The sequence below is a fragment of the Folsomia candida genome, unplaced genomic scaffold, assembly GCF_002217175.1.
Source record: "Folsomia candida strain VU population unplaced genomic scaffold, ASM221717v1 Fcan01_Sc018, whole genome shotgun sequence".
NCBI lineage: Eukaryota > Metazoa > Arthropoda > Collembola > Entomobryomorpha > Isotomidae > Folsomia > Folsomia candida.
Window position 1 is genome coordinate 2,859,418 of NW_019091210.1, and position 22,667 is coordinate 2,882,084.

At 37.4% G+C, this 22,667-nt stretch overlaps 4 protein-coding genes across 4 annotated transcripts; all 4 read left to right on the forward strand.

The window, feature by feature from the left end:
- The first annotated feature begins 934 nt into the window (after nt 1-934).
- LOC110857176 (DOPA 4,5-dioxygenase) lies at nt 935-2,667 on the forward strand. Its single transcript, XM_022105783.2, has 5 exons — nt 935-1,093; nt 1,164-1,216; nt 1,383-1,459; nt 1,533-1,689; nt 2,140-2,667. The coding sequence occupies exons 1-5, from the start codon at nt 986-988 to the stop codon at nt 2,342-2,344; spliced, it is 600 nt and encodes a 199-aa protein (XP_021961475.1). The 5' UTR covers nt 935-985; the 3' UTR covers nt 2,345-2,667.
- Nucleotides 2,668-6,970: 4,303 nt separating this feature from the next.
- LOC110857144 (cytochrome P450 3A8) lies at nt 6,971-9,577 on the forward strand. The gene is made up of 6 exons (XM_022105749.2): nt 6,971-7,283; nt 7,367-7,514; nt 7,618-7,786; nt 7,857-8,011; nt 8,090-8,178; nt 8,633-9,577. Exons 1-6 carry the CDS (start codon nt 7,074-7,076, stop codon nt 9,359-9,361), a joined length of 1,500 nt encoding a protein of 499 aa, XP_021961441.1. The 5' UTR covers nt 6,971-7,073; the 3' UTR covers nt 9,362-9,577.
- Nucleotides 9,578-12,841: 3,264 nt separating this feature from the next.
- Nucleotides 12,842-22,603, forward strand: LOC110857145 (myrosinase 1-like). The gene is made up of 8 exons (XM_035857673.1): nt 12,842-12,985; nt 13,053-13,077; nt 13,282-13,415; nt 13,486-13,637; nt 13,721-13,889; nt 20,591-20,806; nt 20,890-22,126; nt 22,417-22,603. The coding sequence occupies exons 1-7, from the start codon at nt 12,845-12,847 to the stop codon at nt 21,034-21,036; spliced, it is 984 nt and encodes a 327-aa protein (XP_035713566.1). The 5' UTR covers nt 12,842-12,844; the 3' UTR covers nt 21,037-22,126; nt 22,417-22,603.
- LOC118438130 (cytosolic beta-glucosidase-like) lies at nt 21,535-22,545 on the forward strand. Its single transcript, XM_035857923.1, has 3 exons — nt 21,535-21,607; nt 21,741-22,126; nt 22,417-22,545. Exons 1-3 carry the CDS (start codon nt 21,535-21,537, stop codon nt 22,543-22,545), a joined length of 588 nt encoding a protein of 195 aa, XP_035713816.1.
- Nucleotides 22,604-22,667: the final 64 nt, after the last annotated feature.

Consider the following 22,667-nt stretch of genomic DNA (forward strand, 5'->3'; position numbering starts at 1 on the left):
TCATTCATAAAATGAACCGCTTTAACGTTGGAAGTAAAAAAATCCAAGGCTAAAGTTTGAGGGCATTGCATTTAAAAAGTGAGTTTGTTACTGCAAGCTTTTGATATTCATTCATATATTTATACTATATTATTTTCTAGTAAAATTTTAAAATTTTGGTGCGTAATATTATACTACAAAATATGAGAAAAATGAAAATTCTCGCGTCCGAATTCCATCATAATTTCGTTTAAACTGAGCATTATGAAAAATTCTGAAATATGTGGTTAATTATTTATGTAAGACTACATAGTTATCTTGATTTTCACAATATTTTCACAATATTTCACAATATTCATGACGCCAACGAGACTCTTGGCGTCATCATATTGTAAGCTAGCCAAAATTTGGATATTCACGAGTATATTTAGAGTCTGATCTGTACAGTCTTTATATCAAAAATATCATATAAATTTCATATATGCGAATATCACAATTAAGTACAATCGCTCATCAACCACGCTGATGACTGATTATTGGTTATTTCATTTTCTGCCCAGTTATATAATAAAGTGCCGAATAAGCAATTATGTAAGTAATGTATCACCTAATCAAAAACTTGTGGAGTGGATGATCGATAAAAGTCCAATCAATTCTTGACAACCAGCACACTAATTTGTTTTCACCTCACTTGAACCCGTCACAAATTGATGACATGTTATCACAATAAAATTCCAAAGGTGAGGATGAATTCATCGCCAAAAATTAATTAATTACGTCGCGGATATGGAAACTCCACATAAGTTGTACTTCAAGTGCTCACAAGGCATGATTTTATCTCGCCTGAAATGTCATCAGTTTATTACGACGTGGTTTTCAAGCATCACTCGAACATGCGAAGTTCATTAAGACGTCATCCTACTTGACTTATCTTTAGGTATAAAAAGGGATTCGATGAGGTATCCGATTCATCAGTTGTCTGACTGCTTAGAAGAAAAAAGTCGAAATGGTGGCTAAATTGGTAATCATCTCTCTCGCCCTTTTGGGTTGCGTCGTGGTCAGCTCTGCTCAGGACGAGTGGTTCGACAGTGAGATTGAGGCGTGGCATTTCCATGTAAGTATTTAGTAAATTTATAAATTTATAAATTTCTGAGGCCAAAAATAAGAATTTTATGATTTTGTAGACCTACTTTTTCGAAGTCAATCCCCGCATTTCGGCTGAAGTTACCGCCTTCAGGTAAATATTTATAATTTGTTTGTTAATGTGCGTTTGTATCTTACTCCATGATAACTTGCGACATAGATGAATTGTAACATTGGCGCAAGTTGAGAAGGAGTGAAGTATGAACCAACGTTTAGTAACAATTTGGCGAAAATATTGTATTATTTTTTTATATTTGCAGAAAGGCATTGAGAGCGAAAATCAATGACGGAACGTTCCCAGAATGCTCCCTAAACGATTGGGCTATTGGATGGGATGGTAAATAAGCTGAATTTTGATATTGTAATTTCAGACGCTTTAAAAATATAATTTTTTCTTAATTTTCGAAAAGGACCACACCCCGTTTCTCAGTTTGAACTCTGCTGCAATAAGACATCCTTCGCCGTCGCGCATTCCTTCCATACGCAGAACCACGGGAATCTATCTGTCCTCGTGCATCCCTTGACCACGTTGGATCAAGAAGACCACAAAGCCACGCGTGTCTCATGGTAATGATTTTTTTCAGTCAGTACCCTCATTGTGACCATAAAATTCTCCCTTGAGTACGATATTAATCAATTCCATAATTATTACTGATAGCAAGCAATTAACGTTTTCATTGTTTGCTACAAAAGACGAAATATTTTTTCAACTAGTTCCCAATTTTCTGAGTTTTTTACGATAAACACAGAAAAATCTGTTTGTTAAGATTCTTTGAGTTACTAGAAATTCCAAAATTTGAGAAGAAAAATATGTAAAAAAAAAATCATCTCCTTATGATCAAGTTTATACAAAACATCAAAGATTAGTTTTGAGAAATTTTGCGAAATCTGAATTTTTTAAACACATGGTATGGACATGTTTCGAATAGTGTCATATGACGAATTTGGTCGAAATGAAGATCAGCAATTAAAATTATATTATTTTCTTAATTACTTAACAACTTAATTTATAATTAGGATGGGAGCACCTGTCGTCCTTGACGAAGAATGTCCATGCCTTTACCCCATCCTCCCGAAGCCAAGACCATGCCCTGTCTACCCGGACTATGCTGACGAGATTCCAACTGCCCAAGCTAGCCGATCGAAATTCCTGCCAATTCCAGGAACGGAAGATTATCAGAGACGCGACCCGAGTTTCAACATCCTCACTGACCCTTACTAAATAATTCGGAACAGTTTATGTCAGGCAAATAATTAAAGTTAAAAGGGCTCGTCAATCATTATATTTCGTAGTAGAAAAATATAAATAAATAGGTTTGCATCAACTCAAGATGTGTTATCAATATGAACAAATCATGCATAAGTAATTTTGCATTATTAAATAACAATGCCAAGTTGTGACGTTAAGAGAATTTCTTGTTCGGCATATGTATGTACATGATTATTGATTCCAGGGTTTTAATCAAAAAATAACAACCCACGGGTTTTAAAGGGTTTTATTGGGTTTTAATAGGTTTTAGGTAATAAACTCAACATAAAAATCCTGCAACTATTGAAAATTTCTACTCATATGCAAATCCTTCTTGTCCTTATTAGAAATTATATCAGTTCTGAAATTATTTTTTTGTAGCACTGGATGATGAGAGATGTTGTTCGCATTTAATTTTTTCTTAGTTTTCAAAAATTACGATATAAATGAAATGAACAGATTAGCTCCAGTGAAACAACTTCCTCTAACGCATGAGAGGTGTTTGCAACTTTTAGAATGCAGTTTTAAGGCAAAATCCTGGTGCAAAACACAATAAAACCCATTTAACATGGTAAAACCCAAGTTATTTTATTTATTTGCAACTGATTAAAACCGATTAAAACCCTAAAACACCCAACCCAATAAAACCCTGGGTAGGAATACCTTGATGATTAAGTACAATGTTCCCAATATGTATGTTCACATTTATTTATGTAAATACATACATAGTTGATAGTATGTACATGCGTACACACATACATAAATAACTCGAGATCTAGGTATGGAAATAAACCCAATCTGGACATCGCTACTCCTGCCCCTAGCGCCAACGCTTATACGCCCAAATACTATCCCGGTTACCCAGCGACCTCATTGATGTCAACAACTTCATCTAATTTTGAAAATATTATCTTCCATGAAATTATAAATCTTTTCCTGTACACTTTTACACCTGAAGAAGGGGGCAGTTGAACCCTGAAAGCTCGTGAATAAATAACTTCAAAAATGTCATCCATACGATCCGATAATTCTAACTTAACTAACTCTAGTCCCATCAACATAAAGACATCGGCCCATCATTTCGCATGACAAATATCTACATAACTATGTTTTAAATTACTGTTTATGTATGTAGATTATGGCCAAGGATGGCCAAAATATCTATGTATGTACATACAGTACTTCCAAAATATGTACAAATGCGTTTAAAATGCAACATACGTATTTTGCAAATAAATAAATATTCACTATTCTATAATATATTTTTAGTAATAGTTTTACAACAAATTTTCTAATCCGAAGTACAAGTAGTAGAAAAGTAGTGGAAAAATGCTACGTTTATTTTTATTCCAGGTTACTCGTTCGTTGCAAAGTTGCATGGCACAATCACTCACCAACACAAAAGAGAGAGGTGAATATTTCCAGGAATTTTATTTCCAGCGTCGAATTTCAATCCTTCACCACTGGTCAATCCTTTCATAATGCGAATGTTTCTCGACTTCAGTTCTCATTACCACTCTGCATTCTGCACTTTTAACATCTCATAATTTTCCACATTGCTTAAAGTCACTTTTACGTAATTTAAGTAAATTTGTGTAAATCAAGCAGCAGTTTAAAAAACTTAAATATTCACAACCAGATTAATAATAACTTGTCAAATCACAAGCTAGTGAATAAATTAACTTTTCTAAAATGGAAAATATTTTCACCTTTCACCAAGCAAATTATGTTGGACGTTTAGAGTGAGTACTTTTAATTATTTTCATTGAATATATCGCACTTTTTAATCTGGAATATTTAATTATAGACAAATTTAGTATGTTTTAGCTAAATACTAATTAGTACATTTATAATTCTTACTTCAGCTCCACCTTCCTCGCTGAAGTTTGTTGCATGGAGGAGGGAGTTTTGCAATCTGCTCGACCGACGCCGTACCTGCGCCTTATGCTGACCCAGGACGACGGGGAGACAATTATGGTGGCCATTGCGACCGGGAATTTTTACCACGTGGCAAAAAATCTTTACCAGCAGGTACATATTTAAATATTAAATTGATCAAATCTAAATGAAATAAATGATTTCGTAGCGAAATTTTAAATACAAATTAACACTTTATGACATTTCTGGGTTGCTTGTTAGGTCGGAAACGTTTACTTATTTCCACGTGGCATGTTCGAGATCCGTCGTGCATCGCAAGAGTCTAGGTCAAGTTATCAATTCGACTTGTGGTTCCTGAACGATTCTGGTAAGAAAGAGGCTTTTTGGAAAATTGATCACTTAAAATCCGCAGAGGTTTTCTTTTATCTTTTTTAACAACTTCATATTTATTTTGGTAGCCACATCTGATGAAACAAGCCCCAAATCCTGTCGGACTTCACAATTGGAAGAGTCCATGCAAAACATGAACATTTTCTAAATTTGTATAGTAAATTTTATTTTATTTTATTATTCACTTATGTACATATTTATACATAATATCTTTTTATCTAGACAAATGTCGTACTTTATGTTTTACATCATGTACTAACTATAACTACTGTGATTTTATGCTTACTTGTAATTAAATATTTGTAATAATTATACATACCACTTCAGAATGCATACATACCCATGCAGATACATAAACATACAGACCATAGATCGGATATTTTGCGTCCTCCGGCCTCCGCGTACTCCGGCCTCCGGCCGGCCATGCGTACTCCGGCCTCCGCGTACTCCGGCCTCCGGCTGGCCACGCGTACTCCGGCCTCCGCGTACTCCGGCCTCCAGAAAAAGTCGCGTACTCCGGCCTCCGGAGGCCGGAGTACGTACTCCAAGCCCGGAATTCTCCTATCTATGCGATCGGAAATTTTGCGTACTCCGGCCTCCGTACTCCGGCCTCCGGCTGGCCACGTGTACTCCGGCCTCCGCGTACTCCGGCCTCCGGCTGGCCACGTGTACTCCGGCCTCCGCGTACTCCGGCCTCCGGCTGGCCACGTGTACTCCGGCCTCCGCGTACTCCGGCCTCCAGAAAAAGCTGCGTACTCCGGCCTCCGGAGGCCGGAGTACTCCGATCTATGATACAGACATATACAAAATTCCCATGCCAGAAATACATAAGTTTCATTCCAAATTCTCTAAATATCCTGTCTTTTAACATGACTTTCGGGGTGTATCCTTTGCCTTCCAAACTTGCCAATTCTTCTATTTAGAAATCTAACGATGCCGACTACAATTTACGCCTAATGTACATATGTACATATCTACGTCCATAAATATTACTTAACATAAAAAATAATCAAAGTTCACTTCCAAATTGTTGTCATATCTTTTGGGTGGAATACAGTGCAACATACTTACTGTCATTTATACATATTCATTATTACTAAATATACACATGCTGAATAAAAATGAGCAAAGATAAAATTAATATTTGTATCGACCTGTTTATCGACCTGTAAAATAATCACTCCCCATCGATTAACCTTGATGGCGATTAACACCGGCTTATCAAGTACATAAGAGTGTATGCCTATTCTACATAGTCAACATTTCTTTCTAGCACCTTCAGAGTCTTCATAGATTTGAATCCAATCCATCTAGATATTTTCACATTTATATATGTCACGCTTAAATAGAAAATTTTTAATATGAAAAATTCATAAATTCCCATCAGTTACAGAAATCTTTATTTGAACTTCAACATTTTAAGAATTTGGTCATCAGTGTTCCATTAATAATAATTAATTAAAATTCCAATCCCAATTCTTGCAACTATCCAATTAAGATTTATGGGCTTTCACCATGGAAAAATTTTCCATTGTAGCGTTAGCTTGACACTTAAACAACCATGTACATTTCATTCACTCACACAGACCAGTGTTATGTATGTATGTACGATAAGATTTTCATCTCCGCAGTAGAAATCAGATTCGCTAACATTGTATATACATACATATCTCTGATATAAATACCTTGTTATAACAAGAAGTTGTTGATACAGTACCGTGTTGGATAACTCATCATTTATGTTGTTAAAGCAACCTTGAGATACTGCAGATCATCACTCAACTGGCGTCTCACTTGATCGTGTTGTTCACTCTCAAAGGCAGTCGGCAGTAGCATAAAAAGCATACATATTTGGATATATATGTACATGCCATACAATGTACAAGTAAGTACAGTCATCATAGGTCGACTGGCAGATCTGATGTATTTGAGTCCAATACACCAAAACTGCCAGTTGACCTGTCAATAAAATGAATTTTATTCAGTTGCATTTCCTTTTAATTGCAAAACGATTTCAAAACATATGTATGATGAAGAGAAATACAATTCTCGATATGCAATTTGAACAAGGCAATTTAAGGTTCTAAATTCGAAATAGAACCCGTTGTTATGTATGTATGTAAATGTAATGTACGCATTTATGCATATAATCCTCTCCATATCATGCAGGTGAGTAAGAATAACTGATTATTAAGTGAGCGTGACAATCTAAGTAATTACTTCATGCCAAGCACATGGTCGCAGATGAGTGAGATGGTTTGCGCGTGCATTACAGGATTTCATATAAAAAGGCAAGCGATTGATGCTTGTCTGGCAGTCGTTAAGTAGAATGTGAGCCTGGCACACATACATACTTAAAAGTAATAAGTAATTATCTATAGCTCCTTCGGTGAATAAGTAGATCAAGTGTGAATAAATAAGTACTCGTAGAAAAATGGTGGCATTTTTATTGGCGTTTATTCTGATCACAGTCCTGGTAGGATTGGTGATCTATGCTCGCTGGAACTATGGCACCCTTGAAAAACTAGGGATTCCAATGGTTGGCAAGCCCTTCTTAATTTTTGGGAACACCATTGACGCCTACAGCAAGGTCGTTGGAACTTTGGACATTGAACGGTTCAATAAATTCGGACCCATTTACGGAGTAAGAAGCACACTGAATTATTTCCTCGTACTCTTACAAAGTGTTTAAATTTATGAATGTGGATTAATTTTATTTGTCCAAAGGTTTATGAAGGGAGACAACCTCAAATTCACATTTGCGACGCCGAACTGATTCGACTTGTGACCACGAAGGATGCAGAATATTTCAATGATAAAAGACGCATGGACTTTCGAGACCCATTGCTCAATGAAATGCCAGATTTTCTAACATGTACATACATATTACAACATGATACAACAAGCATATAAATATGTATTTTCGCATATGTGCAAATTTTTTCGCACTCCATGAAATCCAATAATTTCAATTGCAGATGAAAAATGGAAGGCAGTTCGCACCTTTCTTACACCTGCGTTCTCATCAGCAAAACTCAGACTGATGACGGAATCCGTAGTGGTCACGTTGCAAGGATTTTGTGACAATTTAAAGTCTGGAGTTGTAAGTAGTCCGGGACAGAAAATGGAAAAGTTCAATTTACACGGGTAATTATTTACTTATAGTAAAATAACAAACTTTGATGGTGACTTAATTCTGCAATTAATACCTTTACAGCGAGTATTTTTCCATGTTAATTGAGTTGATTTCGCGATGTTTCTTCTCTATTCAAATCGAAAACCCGAGTGATCCTCAAAATGTCTTTATGAGTATTGTGCGAGGTTTCTTAAATCCAGAAAATACGGGTTATCCAAAGTTAGAAGTATTGATATGTATGTGGATTATTTAACAATTCAATTGGTCCGGAGATTACTGAAGCAATATATTTTTATTTTTTACCCACTTAACAGACTCATTTCCACTCTTGCAAAAGATAGCACCTGGAATGTTTAACGTTAAGCTGTCGAATGACTTGGGGGCAATATTCTTGGAAATGATGGTAAATATGTAGAACACTTTAAAATAAAATTATCTAAAATTTTGAGTAAAATCGAGAATGACACAACAATTGGGTAAAATTTATCCAACCATTTAACAAATTTGGTTGCACTCTTAGAAAAACGCTGACAAAAATTACTTCTCCTGTGATCAGGTTTTTTAAAATAATTTCAGTGATAGTATGCTTCCGCTTGGTAATAGATTGTTACCGACTAGTGGTGAGTTGTTTTCATGTGGTGACTCAGCTATAACGAGCAATGACATACATACATATGTATTTATCACCATTTGGTGAAATCACATATCACTGGTCGGTAAAATTTCTGAAGAGTGTAGATAAATTTTACATACATACATATGTACACAACGTTGGACAACTTTAACCCAATTGTTGCGTCATCCTCTAAATATGTTAGCCAACCTTGACTAAATTTTGCACAATTTTATTTTTTTAGAATACAAGAAAGAAAAGCGGCGAAAATAAGCGGGATGTTATCGACCTTTGTTTGGAACAAATGGGCAAGTTAGACACTCCAGAGTATAAGCGGCTGAACATTACTGAACGCACCATAGTCTGCCAAGCTCTCGTATTTTTCCTTGCTGGACAAGACCAATTAAGTTCAATATCTGCGTGCATGATTAACAACATTTTAAAAAATCCGGACGTGGAAGCCAAAGTCTACCAAGAATTGGACCAATTCCTCGAGAAGCACAAGGGAAAAATTGAATATGCAAATATTTCCGAGCTGCAGTACCTCTTCGCCTGTATTACTGAAACGGTTCGCCTTGTCCCATTTTTTAGCAGAACGGAACGAGTTTGTACGAAAGACTGGGAAAATGAGGAGTTTGGTCTTAAAATTAAGAAAGGGATGACCATGATTATTCCCATTTGGGCGGCAAATCGAAACCCCAAGTATTTTCCGAACCCGGAGAAGTTCGATCCGGAACGATTTATGCCAGAAAATAAGGGTAAATTGCACCCTTATGCCTTGACATCGTTTGGGCATGGGCCAAGAAATTGTATAGGACAGCGATTCTCAAACGACACCATGGTCCTCCTGTCCGCTTTTGTTTTAAAGCAGTTCAAATTTCATTTGAGGAATGACTCCGAGCCGGTGTATATCCCCGCTGGACCTTTGGTTTCACCTCATTTACCATTTAATTTTGATGTGACGCTACGTTAAAGAAATAATTAACATGGACACAATTTGTAAGTTAAGTCTTAATCGATATCTTTGTTTGAGAAAGTTTGTTATTTAAACCGAGCCTGGATTGGCATTATTGTTTTCTGTGCATATTATTATTAACTGCTAATTTCTGTAAATTTACTCTCCTAATGAAGGGTCGTACATTTTCTGAAAAACTTGAATGTGATCAACATTAAAAAATGACTTCGTTCCATTTCCATTAAATTTTAACTATTTATTTTAAAACTCTAATGTCATATCCTGACCAAAATTTATTATTTTCTGTCCTGGTGACGATTGCAGTCGAGATCGAAAGCTTGGTACCATTTAAAAAACAATACAGTTTTTTCTGATTTGTGCATACTATTCATACATATGTACATTCATGATGCCGGTAATCAAGAATTCTTCCTAAATATTTTTTTTAATTGATCAATGTGCACCCTGGTCTTCGTACAAAAAACCATGAAAAAATGTTCATGTCCATTTATATTAGTTATGTATTTACATATATTTATATTTGCATGAATATGTATGTTTATTTATTTCATGCACTATAATTATTTTCTCGTGTCAGTTACACTACGTACGGAATTATACTCCGTAAATTATGCATAATCCTGTTCTAAGAAAGAGAACTAACTTGGGCCAAATTTCCGCTTACGTGTTACGCTAAATTTCAGTGTACGTGACAATAGGTCCCCTTCAGAGTAAAAAGGCCACAGATAAGTATCTAAGAGCAAGGCTTCGGAGTGAGGACTCTAACCAGGTAAAGAGTCTTATAAACGTCAACTATTTATACATAGTTCAATTCGTACAAAATGCAAAAAATTTACATATAAACTTTGTGGACATTAATTTCCATTCAGCCCAAAATTCGACAAACCATTTCATCCTAAATTCTACCTAGTGAAATCTTATTTTCCCAAGTTTTGCAACAGTGCAATTTTCACATGGTCAATCTTAACAAACAATATGCATCACTAGCATTCAAGGGAAATAAGGGCAAGTTGCACGAGAAAACGCTAAGTTCACCCGTCATCCTTAACCAAATCGATGAGAAAAATGTAGACACTTATAAAATCCCGCGAGCATTAAAAATTTTCTTGCATAATGGCACCCATTTTCGCACGGAGAGAAATTTGTATTCGGTAAAAATTCCCTGCCTCGTTCTACACCTTGACTTATCAAGTGCTCGAGTCGAAGAGCAAAAAGAGTTTTATTTGGATTCTGTTATCTTGCTAACCACGACTAGAACGAAAGATCCAGACTGCTTCGTCTTAAAAGATATCCAACTCGCCCAAGAAATAACGCAGAATTGGATCAAATTCGTTACTGCTTTTCATCACGTTCTCACAACGGCTAAAATAATATTACAAGATTCCACTAATTTTAAAATTTATTTCTATTGTCATACTTGCCAGCGAGTTAAGAGATTCGCGTCAGATTTCCTAAGTCCAATACGACTTTCATCAATCATGTGCAACAGGAAGGACATGGACAAGTATGGTTTAAATTGCACGACAATCTCAACCTATTTTACGTTTCTCACAATATGAGAAAATACGCGGAAAAGCTTTTGGATTCTGGTTTCGATTTTTATAAGACACGATTCAATCCTTTAAGAGTGCAAGACGTCATGCTAAAGATTTTCAGTGTACGTTTGAATTACACAATTACTCGAAACAATTTACGGCAGGTGGGAGCCGCTTATATAACGCTATTTGCCGATACCTCTTACAAATACTTGATTGACGACAAGGATCTATGGGTGTTTATCGGAGCTAAAGCGTTACATTTTAAGTTTCAAGCGTACGCGCGGAGAATTTGTAGGGAGGATTATTTAGCGCTAATTTCACCATATGATATCGCAATTTGGTGCTTCATCCTGTCGGGAACGGTTCTTCTTGTGTTATTGTTCAAAAGATTTGACAGGAATGGGACCATCCAATTTAAGGAAATTTCACTAAACGTGTTCGTAACAGTGTTGGATCAACCGTTCCCGGGTAAAATGAACTTTTATGAAATGCGGGCATTAATCTGTGCATGGTTCCTGGGATTTGTCGTGGTTAATAATGTGTACAAGAGCTTCATGGTTTCATCACTTGCGGCCCCTATCCCGCTCAGAGTTCCTTCCACTTTGGGGGAACTTGCAAATTGGGACAGATATCCGATTCAAACGATAACATTTACTGAAATGCTTAACGCGGATAAAGATGAGAAATCCGAATCCATTCTAAAGAAGCTTATAATCGCACATATTTTACGAATTTCTGAAATTCGGTCGCCAAAATTTTCCATTTTCGAAAAACTACAAGAAAAAACAAAACATTGTGACACCGATATTGTGTCGCTAGTTGAGTTTGCGAATTCAACCTTTGTGCGGAGCTCAGTTGAATTTTCTCGCGAGGAAGAACTAGTTGTAGGAGAAGTTTTTGCAGTAATCGATTCAAACGAAATATTATGGAAATTGGAGAATATCTTAAATTTTTTTAGCGGAGGGTTTAAATCTGCAAAAAATAATGACCCGACTTTCTACACGAACTATTTTGTCTGGCTGACTGACGCGAACTTTTTTTTCGTCCTGTTTTCTAGAAAACTAGGTCAGATTGTGGAGTCTGGTATTTTTACGCATTTACAAAATCTAGAGAAAGTTGGGGCCCAGTTGAATTTGGCTGTTAATGTTAAACACATGAACGTAACGGAGTTAAATTGGAGTACGCAGTTTCAGAAAATTGTTTTTGGGACTCCAGAAAACCAGGAGGGTGTGGATGAAGCGATGGATTTAGCAAAACTATGGGTACCTTTTACTTTAATATTGGTACTGTTATTTTTAGAACTAGTAATTTTTATGGGGGAGATAATATATGTACGAATTCAGTACGAAGTGAAAGTGCGCAATTGTGTTAACGAACAAATCGAGTAAATTTCGCAATGGCGAGTCCCATTGGTAAATGGCTTATTTATAAGCATTCCATGTACGTAAAATGAATATGCATTGATGAGAATTACATAAATTAATCTCATAAACACAATTAAGAAATACATCCTCACAGCAGTTTGGGATCAAATAACTCCGGCGTACGTGTACACGTGTGAATGATGCATTGTTTTGTTACACTAATGTTTTTGGATAACATATGGTCCGACAGTACACAAATTTCTTGTGGATAAATAAAATTTGGTTTGGTTTAATCGATTTATGATAATTACATATGTACTGCGTTGAAGTGGGATCTGCATAATTGGAAATCCAGTGTTAAACTAATACCAAGCGGTATTCATGTACGTATGTATGATTCTACGAAAGTCGTATTGATCAGCAATACGGCGTAGTAACAGCTCGATATTAAAGTTTTTACCATATCGGTAGCAAATTTGTAAGGGCAGGTAAAATTTTAGTGTCAAGCGATAGTAAGTTTAATACGTAGAAATCAATACCTGTGTAACTACCGGATTTCTCATAAACAGGGAAGTGTGATGTCGATACTCATTGCTGCTTTTGCTACTGTGATCGTCCTTCAGGATCTCGTGTCACACTCGAATGGTGAGAAAGACGCATTTCTGTATGACGTTTTTCCCCCAGATTTTCAGTGGGGATATGCCTCGTCAAGTTATCAGGTAGATTTAACAAATTAAAATAATTGAAAGTTTGGTGACATATGTTAACAGATATGCGCAATTTCAGATCGAAGGAGCCTGGAAAGAAGACGGTAGGCAAATTAAATTTTGCTCATTGTGCATGAATAGGTCACAACTTGCTAAACATGTTCGTTTTTGTCTCAAGTATCTATTTAGCAAAACTCCATTCATTTACGTCCTAACAGAACAAGATGAAGTCGTCTCTGCTTATATATTTACATAATTTTAAGATCTAAATTTTAACAGGATCAAATTCCTATCTTTGTTCCATCCAGGTAAAGGATTAAGCATCTGGGACGAATTCGTTCATCGAAACCCATCTCCAATTAATGATGGGAGTAGTGGAGATATCGCCTGCGACTCGTATCACAAATATCCTGAAGACGTTGCGCTACTCAAGTTTTTCGGGGTATATGTACATATAAGCAAATAACCGTATTTAACAAATATTTCCTCTGTAAAGTGTTTAATTTGATCAGGCTGGAGTCTATCGCTTCAGTTTATCCTGGAGCAGAATTCTTCCCACGGGACGGATCGATTACATAAATCCGGCAGGAATCAGATACTACAACGATCTGATTAACCTCCTCATAGCGAATAATATCGAACCGTTAATTACCCTTCATCATTGGTACAGTTACATATGCTCAAATATTTAGCAATAAAATTCTCGCGTAGTTAAAACATGTCAACTAATCTAAGCCCGATAATTAGGGACTTGCCCCAACCACTCATGGATATCGGAGGTTGGCCAATTGATGAAGTTATTCACCATTTTACGAACTTTGCGCATCTTGCATTTAGCACGTATGGAGATCGTGTGAAGAAGTGGGTCACATTTAATGAACCAAACCTCATGTGCGTCAACGGATACTTTACAGGGGTGAGATTTCAGATTTCCTCCCTTTATTTCTTGCATTGAAAGAAATTTCAGGAAGAAATATGTACAAGATATAGGCGTCACCTAGCGGCGGACTCCTCGTGGTATACTTAATTATGATTACATTCAAACGTGGCTGCTTCATTTAGAATTGGTTAGAATTAGAAGTCACATGCGAGTCGCTGCTTGCTACAGTAAATTAATTTTGTAATGTCTTAAAAAATTGGTTCTTGTCTGGCTTATGTAAATTAACCCGTTTCCGCTTTATACTAAGAGCGAAGGGTGAACGTGAAGACCCTTAAATAACTAAAAGTTTACCAATTAAATTGTATCACCAAGTAATGGCTGTGTCATCATCGCGATACGTTCCTACAGGGCTGGAAAATTTTAATTACTTGGACTTAATCGACACTTCGGACGAGGATAGGGATAAAGGTAGAAAAGGTCCTTCTGAGCCCTGGGATTCGAGTAAGAACGTCCTTGTCAGTCGACATGTCGCCAACTTCCCTGAGGAGGACTATGCTGTGCTGAACAACAAATATTTTCGGCGTGCGTACATCAGCGGCCTTATGAAGTCGTCCCCTTTGTCATCGATTAATCATTTCGAACACGTGGACCTAATGCGTGACGGGATAAAGAATTTCAGCATAATAGAGTTAAATTCTCTTCAGAAAGGAGTCCTTCCACATTTGTGTCGTGGAGATGATTGCTTCATTATTGGAGGAATCCGAACTGGAAAAACGTTATCCTACCTGATACCTGTGATTGGTCGTTTAGTCACTGGATACAATGAGGCAGAAATTCGTCAGGCTCGAAGATGCAGCCCACTACTGATAATCGTCTGCAGTGACCATGTGGCTTGCCTTAAAATGAAAGGGACTTTGCACGGATTATTGTGTGCCATCAACCAGCGCCACTTGTCATATGATGTCATTTCTGATATGAAGGACCTATCAAAATTTAAACCAGACCTAAGTATAGTTGTCTCAACGTGTTCCCTAATGTGCAATCTGGTGCAGAAATCTTCAACTTTTATTGGATTTGACAAATTAAGGTACTTGGTATATGAAGACCTTGATGTTCTGATGGAGTATTTCCGAGAGGAGTTTGATACCCTCCGAGAAACCATATTCCAAATAGCACGTTCCAACGTTTATTTTTATCAACGGATTTTCACCGGACGGAAGTGGAATCAGCAAGTTGAACAATTGTACATGTCCACGCAGCGGCTTTGTGGTCCTGCAGTAGGTGACCGTTGGGCACCTACCCTCTTCATCAATTCCCACAACCAGCTAATCAAATATGGGGAAGTCAAGTGGTATTTCCATCATACGAATCCCGGCAAAGAGAGAATCGAAAAGCTATTGGAACTATTGAGAAGCGTAGAGCTGGTTAAACACAAGACGATCTTTATTGTCAGCAGTACTGCTGATTTTGCCAGTTGGATACATTCACACCTTGCGGAGAATGGAATTTATGCCCTTCTAGCAGACACTGATTCAATGAGGGTAGATCTTTTAAATGACTTGTTACGCGAATGGACAAGTGGTCCAGCCACTGATCGCCAAATTATGGTGCTCAACGATTCTGCTTTGTCGCGTCTAAATATTCGGAACGTCACATGCCTTATTCACTACAATTTACCAAAAAATCCTATCTCCAGGATTTCCTCAGAAGGTGCCGAAAGATTTACTTGCATGTGGAATAATTATCGGGACATTGCAATGGAAAAGGCCTGTCCACAGACAAAATACTTGAGAAAGGATTTGGAAGCTCACTTTTTGCTCACTGGAGAAGAAAAGTATTTATACAGGCTTCACAAGTTTGGAAGAGATTTACTTCAACAAATTCCTGGAACGCTTACCACGATTGCTTGTCGAATGGAACAGCAGGCAGTCGCAGAACTTCCACTTTGTCAGAGAGTTAAACTTTTTGGAAATTGTTTAGACAATGACTGCAAAGATAGGCATATATTTTTGCTCAAAGATTTGGAACAGAAGCCCAGAATGCATAAATCCATCCCATTATTCTGCCCAAGTTTTGCGCTGCTTTGAGCACCGTAATGGAAAACGAATTTTAAAGTGTTCGTGGATCAACGATTTTAAAATCATGTCGGAAAAATTGCAAGCATATTTTCAGAATGATGATACAAAAATTCCACCAGAAACTTATGAGCCTGGAACACTGTGCGTCATTGAGAATTATGACGGAATTTTTCGAGCAAAAATTCTTCAAATCTTGACTCGCACTGAACCCCAGTATCCAAAAAGTTTGCGGGTTCTGTGTATCGACTCTGGATTCTTTGGGATACTACATCCAGAGAAGGTGTACCTGATGCCACAGGAATTTAGAAACATACCACAGCTTTCTGTGGAACTGGTACTTGCTAATCTCCAATCTCTCGAATCAGGTGTCAGTTACAGTGGAGCTGAGATTTCAAGAGCTGTAGACGCAACTGTAGATCGAATTCTTCTTGGCAGGGTTTTGTTTTCAATGGTTGATACTGTCTGGGTGAATCCTTTGGTTGATGTGCAAAAAGATTACGCAGATGTCCAAACTCAATCCAGTGTCCGATTGGACTTGATTCGAATTAGATGCGCAAAAGAGAACGACACACATATGATCAAACTGTTCAAACTTGGTCGTGACACAGGATTTACTTGCCCAGAGTTGGAAGCTTTGGAGAACAGTCCAATTAAAGATGTTGTGTACATGTCTCAATTCTTTGGTTATGGTGAGAAATTCGAGTGGGCGTTCGTTCCTACGAGTACCCCAGAAAACCCCAAGAGTTTTGCCATGTGGTCGACATTTACAAGAAATCCATACTGCATATTTGCAACACAAACAAAATTTGAAAAGCTACTGGATGCTGTGAATACAGAATTGGACGCTTGTATTAAGGGACACATTTCTGGCCGATGCTCTCAATACAACAAGCAATTCAAAACCTGGTACCAAAGCGGTTTAATGGTTGCCGTTAAAGATCGAATTACAGAGCGGTGGATTCGAGGTTTGATAACGCATGTCGACCAAGCGAAACAGCTTTACAATATTTTTCTTGTCGATGTTGGAGATGTTCAACTACATTCGACCACTTGGGAGTTATTTCCAATGCCACGTACACTCGTTGATAGACTTCCATGTCAAGCAGAGAGAGGATGACGGATACGTTCCATCGCTTTTCGCATCGATTTCACTGAATCAAATAAAATTAATTGTAAATGCAATTGTGGGTACAAGGACAAATGTACCACAACATTTTTTGAATTCTGTGCAACCACACCCCCTATAAAAATAAAGGAAGAAAGTTCGGAAAAATGAGAAAGTCAATGTACATCGTGTAGAACAAGAGTTAGACCTATACTTGCATTTGCAATTTGACTTCCCCTTGGAATATGAACATTTTAATGCATCAAGAGTTTCAAAATTCGAAAATTGGCGGTTTTTTTACATACACAGAAATCCTTAAAAACCGAATGGTACCAGCCATTTACTTCGGACAACCCGATGCCAGATTTTTCTCCTTGGGAACAGCTACATTTTCAGCTTTTGTTGCCCGAAGGGAAACGCTGGTACCATGAGAAATTTGGGGTCAAAGTTTCTGAGGGAGGGACTTATACGGCAAGTGCCGTAACTAACGAGGGCTAGTGATATATCAACACATCATTTTTTTGTATTTTGATAAGCCTACATTTAAGTAACCCAGTATAGTTAATTAAATGAGACGCATGATTGAGTGAGGTTGACAAAGTGCGACGGATACGGCACTGACGCACGAATCCGCGCGATGGTGGTGGATACCCACCAGAACCCAAGTTTAACACTTTGTCTTGCGAAATATGGAAAATGCTTTTGTGGAACACTTCCTCTGGTTTAACTCAGCAGTGGCATTTAAACTTGATCATGTGTGTCCTGCAAATGGTTCACGCGAATGGGGGGCAGACGTAACAGCAGAGCTCATGAACTTTACACTTACGGAAGAAGATGACGGGGTATTGATGGATGTTGTGGCCTCAAACGACCTTGACGACTCCTCTATTCCGTGTCGCTATTACAGTGCAATCATGTTCATTCCCCACGTACATTCCCCGTCAGCGCGCCAACCGAGGAGGATTTGCTCTTGCACGAGCTCCTCTAAATTTATTTATTTTTAATCTAATTTTAATTAATTCTAATTGGTAATAACTTCAAATTTAATTGGCAATGTGTGAAAATCCCTCATTATCAAACTGAACAACCATTTCAGTCAAAAATTGTATTTTTAAATCGTATTTTTATGTATTTTTACGATCAGAATTACCACCTGGCTTCTGCCTGTATCCACTCGGTTGGTTGGGGAATCAAAATTGGTTTGTATGTCAAAATTAAGTTGGTTTTTTGGTGCAATTTTTCCAACAAATATAATTTAAGTAATTAAGTAAAATGTAAGTTGATATAAATTATAATTGGGTAATGATTTGAAATCGTAATTGTATCTAAATTTACAAACTCAGCCAGTCTTGGTATGCAACCAACTTTGTCGCGTTCCTTTGAGCTGCGAGATGGTTTTGTTTGTTCATCTTGCTAAATTATAATTTGATTGTATAAGTATTGGCTTAGAGAGGATGTAAACTGACGAAACTAGGCAAGTAAGTTACTTTAATTTGTCTAAATGTTTAATTTAGAGTCCCCTTCTCTAGTGTTAAGCATAAGTTTTTGTATTTCTTGTACTAATAAGCCAGTATAATAAAACTTCAATTCAATTATACAGGATGTCCCATAGAATAGTAAGAAATAGAAGAAGCACTCTGCTCTTTGTTAAGCAAGTAAGGGGGATGACTCTCCACCTCACATACGAGAGGTCGCCAGAAGCCCTCAATGTTAAACTAAATGGCAAACTCGCAGAGTTAACTCCTACTCCATCTGTTATGTGAGGTGGAGCATCTCTTTCTGCATCTTCATATAGTGGTGGTTAATTATTCGTCGCTAGAGCCCTCACTAACACTATCTCTTACGCATTTTGTATTTACCAATGCTAAGATACTACCCATCGGGATGTCCGTAGATTATATGAACACTAGACTTACACGGGTAACATGCGAACGGATGATCCAATTGGCGCCAAATTTGGCAAGCACGGACTCGAAGGTCATGACAACACTTTTGCAAAGTTTCAAATTTCTATCTTCAAAGGTGGCCCCAAAAAGTGACCCCAAAGTGGGGGAATCGTAAAACCTGTTTCCGAAGTTAATTTGGCCGCGGAGAGTGCCCAAACGATTATCCAAAAATCTGAAACCCATATTATCGTGTTCCCCATATATCCCTTCATCAATTTTGCAAGAAAACGATGGTAATTAGTTAAATCCGACCAATGCGTATCTAAAAATGCATACCCCTCAAAACGACGAATTCTCCCACCCTCAAGCAAACTGACTGCCTCCCTCTCAATGAGAATCCTCCGACCAAACAAAGGTCACAACACAATCCCAGATGCCTCTTGAACACGTTAATCGTATTATAAATCACAACTTTAAAAAAGCAGTCCTTAGGAAGGCGAAATTCGGAACACTAAAATTATCCAATGTTGTAAACAAAAAACTAACAGTTGGAGGCTGTTTGAAGGTCATGTTGGGAGTAGAAATTCCGAATTTGTCGTCACGTTGGAGGGGGCACTCTGCCACATTCAAAACTGCAACTGGATAAAAATAATTTAGTGCATTAAGGACCGGAAGCAGGTTTCAAACTATGGGTCTGAGAAGATGGAAAAGTTATCTGACTGATTCTTCGTGGTTTGTGCAATGCCGGTCCGTGGAGTGCTAGCATTGATACCTGTCTGGTATAATGTGAAAATAAAGTCGATGTACTTCATGGACAATGTTCTACATTAGTTTTTGGATTTCGAAATTCCATAAAAGTACCTTTGTGGAGCTCGGCAAAGTTTGCAGTCGTCACAACACAACATTTTTATATATTGCGGAGTTTACCTATTATGACGCCCAAGATTTAAACAAAAAATCGGAATGACCTCTTATTCCGAGGTCCATATTCAGTAATCTGGCATGGGTCAGATGGATTTTTTCGGGTTTGGATGCCTGAAACAAAGCATTTTCAAGAGGAAGTCATGAACTTTGGTTGGGATTTGGAAAGTTCTAAATCAAGAATGGGATCTTGTCTCCCCTGAAACGTGTCAAAATGTGTTTGGAAGTTGGAAACCAAGACTCAGGACTCCTCAGACTTGTTGCTAGGAAGAATGGAGAACACATTGAGATCGCTAAAGTAATTCACAGTCATCGTGTTCAGAAGTTACCACTATAAGGTAATTCATACTGTTCATATAAACTGCGGACACCCTCTGTAGGCATTGTTCGCTATATGACGCCTATTTTCGTGCATAAAACATGTCTGCAAATCATTTATTGCAGTAGTTTCTTGCAGGGTTTTTTCTTTCACGGCGAACATCGCCCATGACGCATTTCCAGACCTGGCCAAATTAGTAATTGACAATTACAATTTGTAATTTCAATTACTTCATTCAAAAAATGTAATTGTAATTGTAATTTGTAATTGAACTATGTAATTGGTAATTTGTGATGTAATTCAATTACGTAATTTGTAATTGTAATTGAAGCTAATTTGTTTTAGAGAAGTAATTGTAATTTGACTTCCAAGTAATTTGGCCAGCTCATTTGTCATCGTAGTATCAGTAGAAAAAAATATTTTTTTAGGCATATGCACCAGGGCACGGAAACGTAGAAGAAACCAAACACTGTGTTCATAACGTGATTAAAGCTCACGCAAGGACCTATCGCCTCTACGACAAGGTTTTTCGTCCCATTCAAGGCGGGAAGATAGGAATGGGATTGATTTCGTATTGGGTCGAGTCAAGGGATTCAAGGAACCACAATCACAAGATACTTGCTGAAACTGCTCTTCAAATTCAGGTAATTTTTTGAAATATTTTGAAAATTGGAGAACATCTATTTTTAAAAATCATCCTTAAGAAGTGTACTTTTTTTGTTTTGAGTGGGGTTCCTTTGCTCACCCAATTGTATTCGGAAAGTATCCGGCTGGATATAACGAGGCGATTTACACACTTAACAAAAAACTTGGCCTGTCGTCACCACCGTTGGAATTCACCTTAGCTGAATCTGCAGAGATAAGAGGCACATAAATTATTTTAGCTCAATCATAATTTTTTAATGTTTTAAGTGTTTCAACTGCGGATGCCACCCGTTAACGGTGAAAAGTTGGCTCAATACTTTATAAAGACTATTTATGTAGTCCACAATTGCTAAATTTGACGCACCGGGCAGAATAATTTTACAAAAATCACGGCATGTTGATGTGCGTCAGTTGAAGTATGCAACCAATTGCAAGAAATAAGCAAGAAAGTGGTTTCTTGCAGACATTTTAACCTGCATGAAACCTAAGGCGAAAATTCCAATCTATAGTTAATAGGGCGCGTGGCTAGATGGTGCATATTTCTTGCACTTTTTTGCAGTTTTTTTTACATCTTGCTTTGCAAGAAACGAAACACTGATGTGTATGTACAAATTAAATTGGTCAAAAACTTCTTATAATTTTTTTCCATTCTCAATTCAATAGTATTTATTGTGTTAATAGTAATCCCCATGTTTAGCAAAGTTCAAAGGTCGTAAATATCGAAAACATGTCAGACGTGTCAAATTTAACAGATTTACAATGGGCAAAAGTAGCACGCTATCCATCTTATACCGTTGCCCGTATGTATGACCCACATTTTCCACCTTGTGGTTACATGCGTTTATTCAAATGTATTTTGATAGTCGTATGCATATTTGTCAACTCTGCACAATTGGTCAAAATCCATGAGCTACCTGTTCTACTAATTTATAGGAACCTGGGATTTTTGGGGGCTTAATCAGTACGGTACGTTCCTTATTGAATCAACGTCAACCGCAAATGACGATGAAGGACTATCAGGCTTGTTTGGGATAAAGTTTTCCACCCATGAAACCTGGCCTAATACAACGTTACCGGAAAACAATGTCGTTCCCTGGGGTCTAAGAAAGCACCTGGGCTGGATTAAAGAAAAGTATGGAAATCCAGAGATTTACGTGACGGAAAATGGATACGCAGAGCCCATGGGTGCCGATCTTCGAGATTACGACAGGGTGAAATTTTACAGAGATTACATCAACGAGATGCTAAAATCTGTGAGCATCGATGGCGTCAATGTGCGCATGTACACGGCTTGGACGCTTCTCGATGCGTTTGAATGGGTAAAGTGTTTGATGGATTGTAAATATCGAGACATTTCACGTATGTACATACATAAGCCGTCGTAAGTCCGTAATCACGTAAACTTACGAAGATAAGTTTACGAACCAAAAGCATGCTTTTTACTTCGTCAAGTTTTCTAAGTTTGTAAGCAAAAATTGCGTTCCTCAAAGTCAAAAGTTTCGTCAAAAGTAAGTTTGGGTGGTTACGGACGTACGAAGGCTGACGTGAATCGCCTCCTTTTTAATTTACACACATTTTAAAAAAATATATGCTTAATTTTTATACGCAGAAGTTAGGATATACTGTCTCTTTTGGCGTGGTGGCGGTCAACTTTAGCGACCCAAGGAGACAACGGACCCCCAAATTATCGGCCTTTTGTCTCAAGCAAATTTATAATGATAATGGATTTCCTAAGTGAGAATGGATGTACAAATAAAGATGGAACGGCGTAATTAAATGTTTTTATTATAAATGTACATATCAGAAATGTATTATTATTCGCACTAATTATTTCTAACTAAATGTAAATTTGCATGCAAG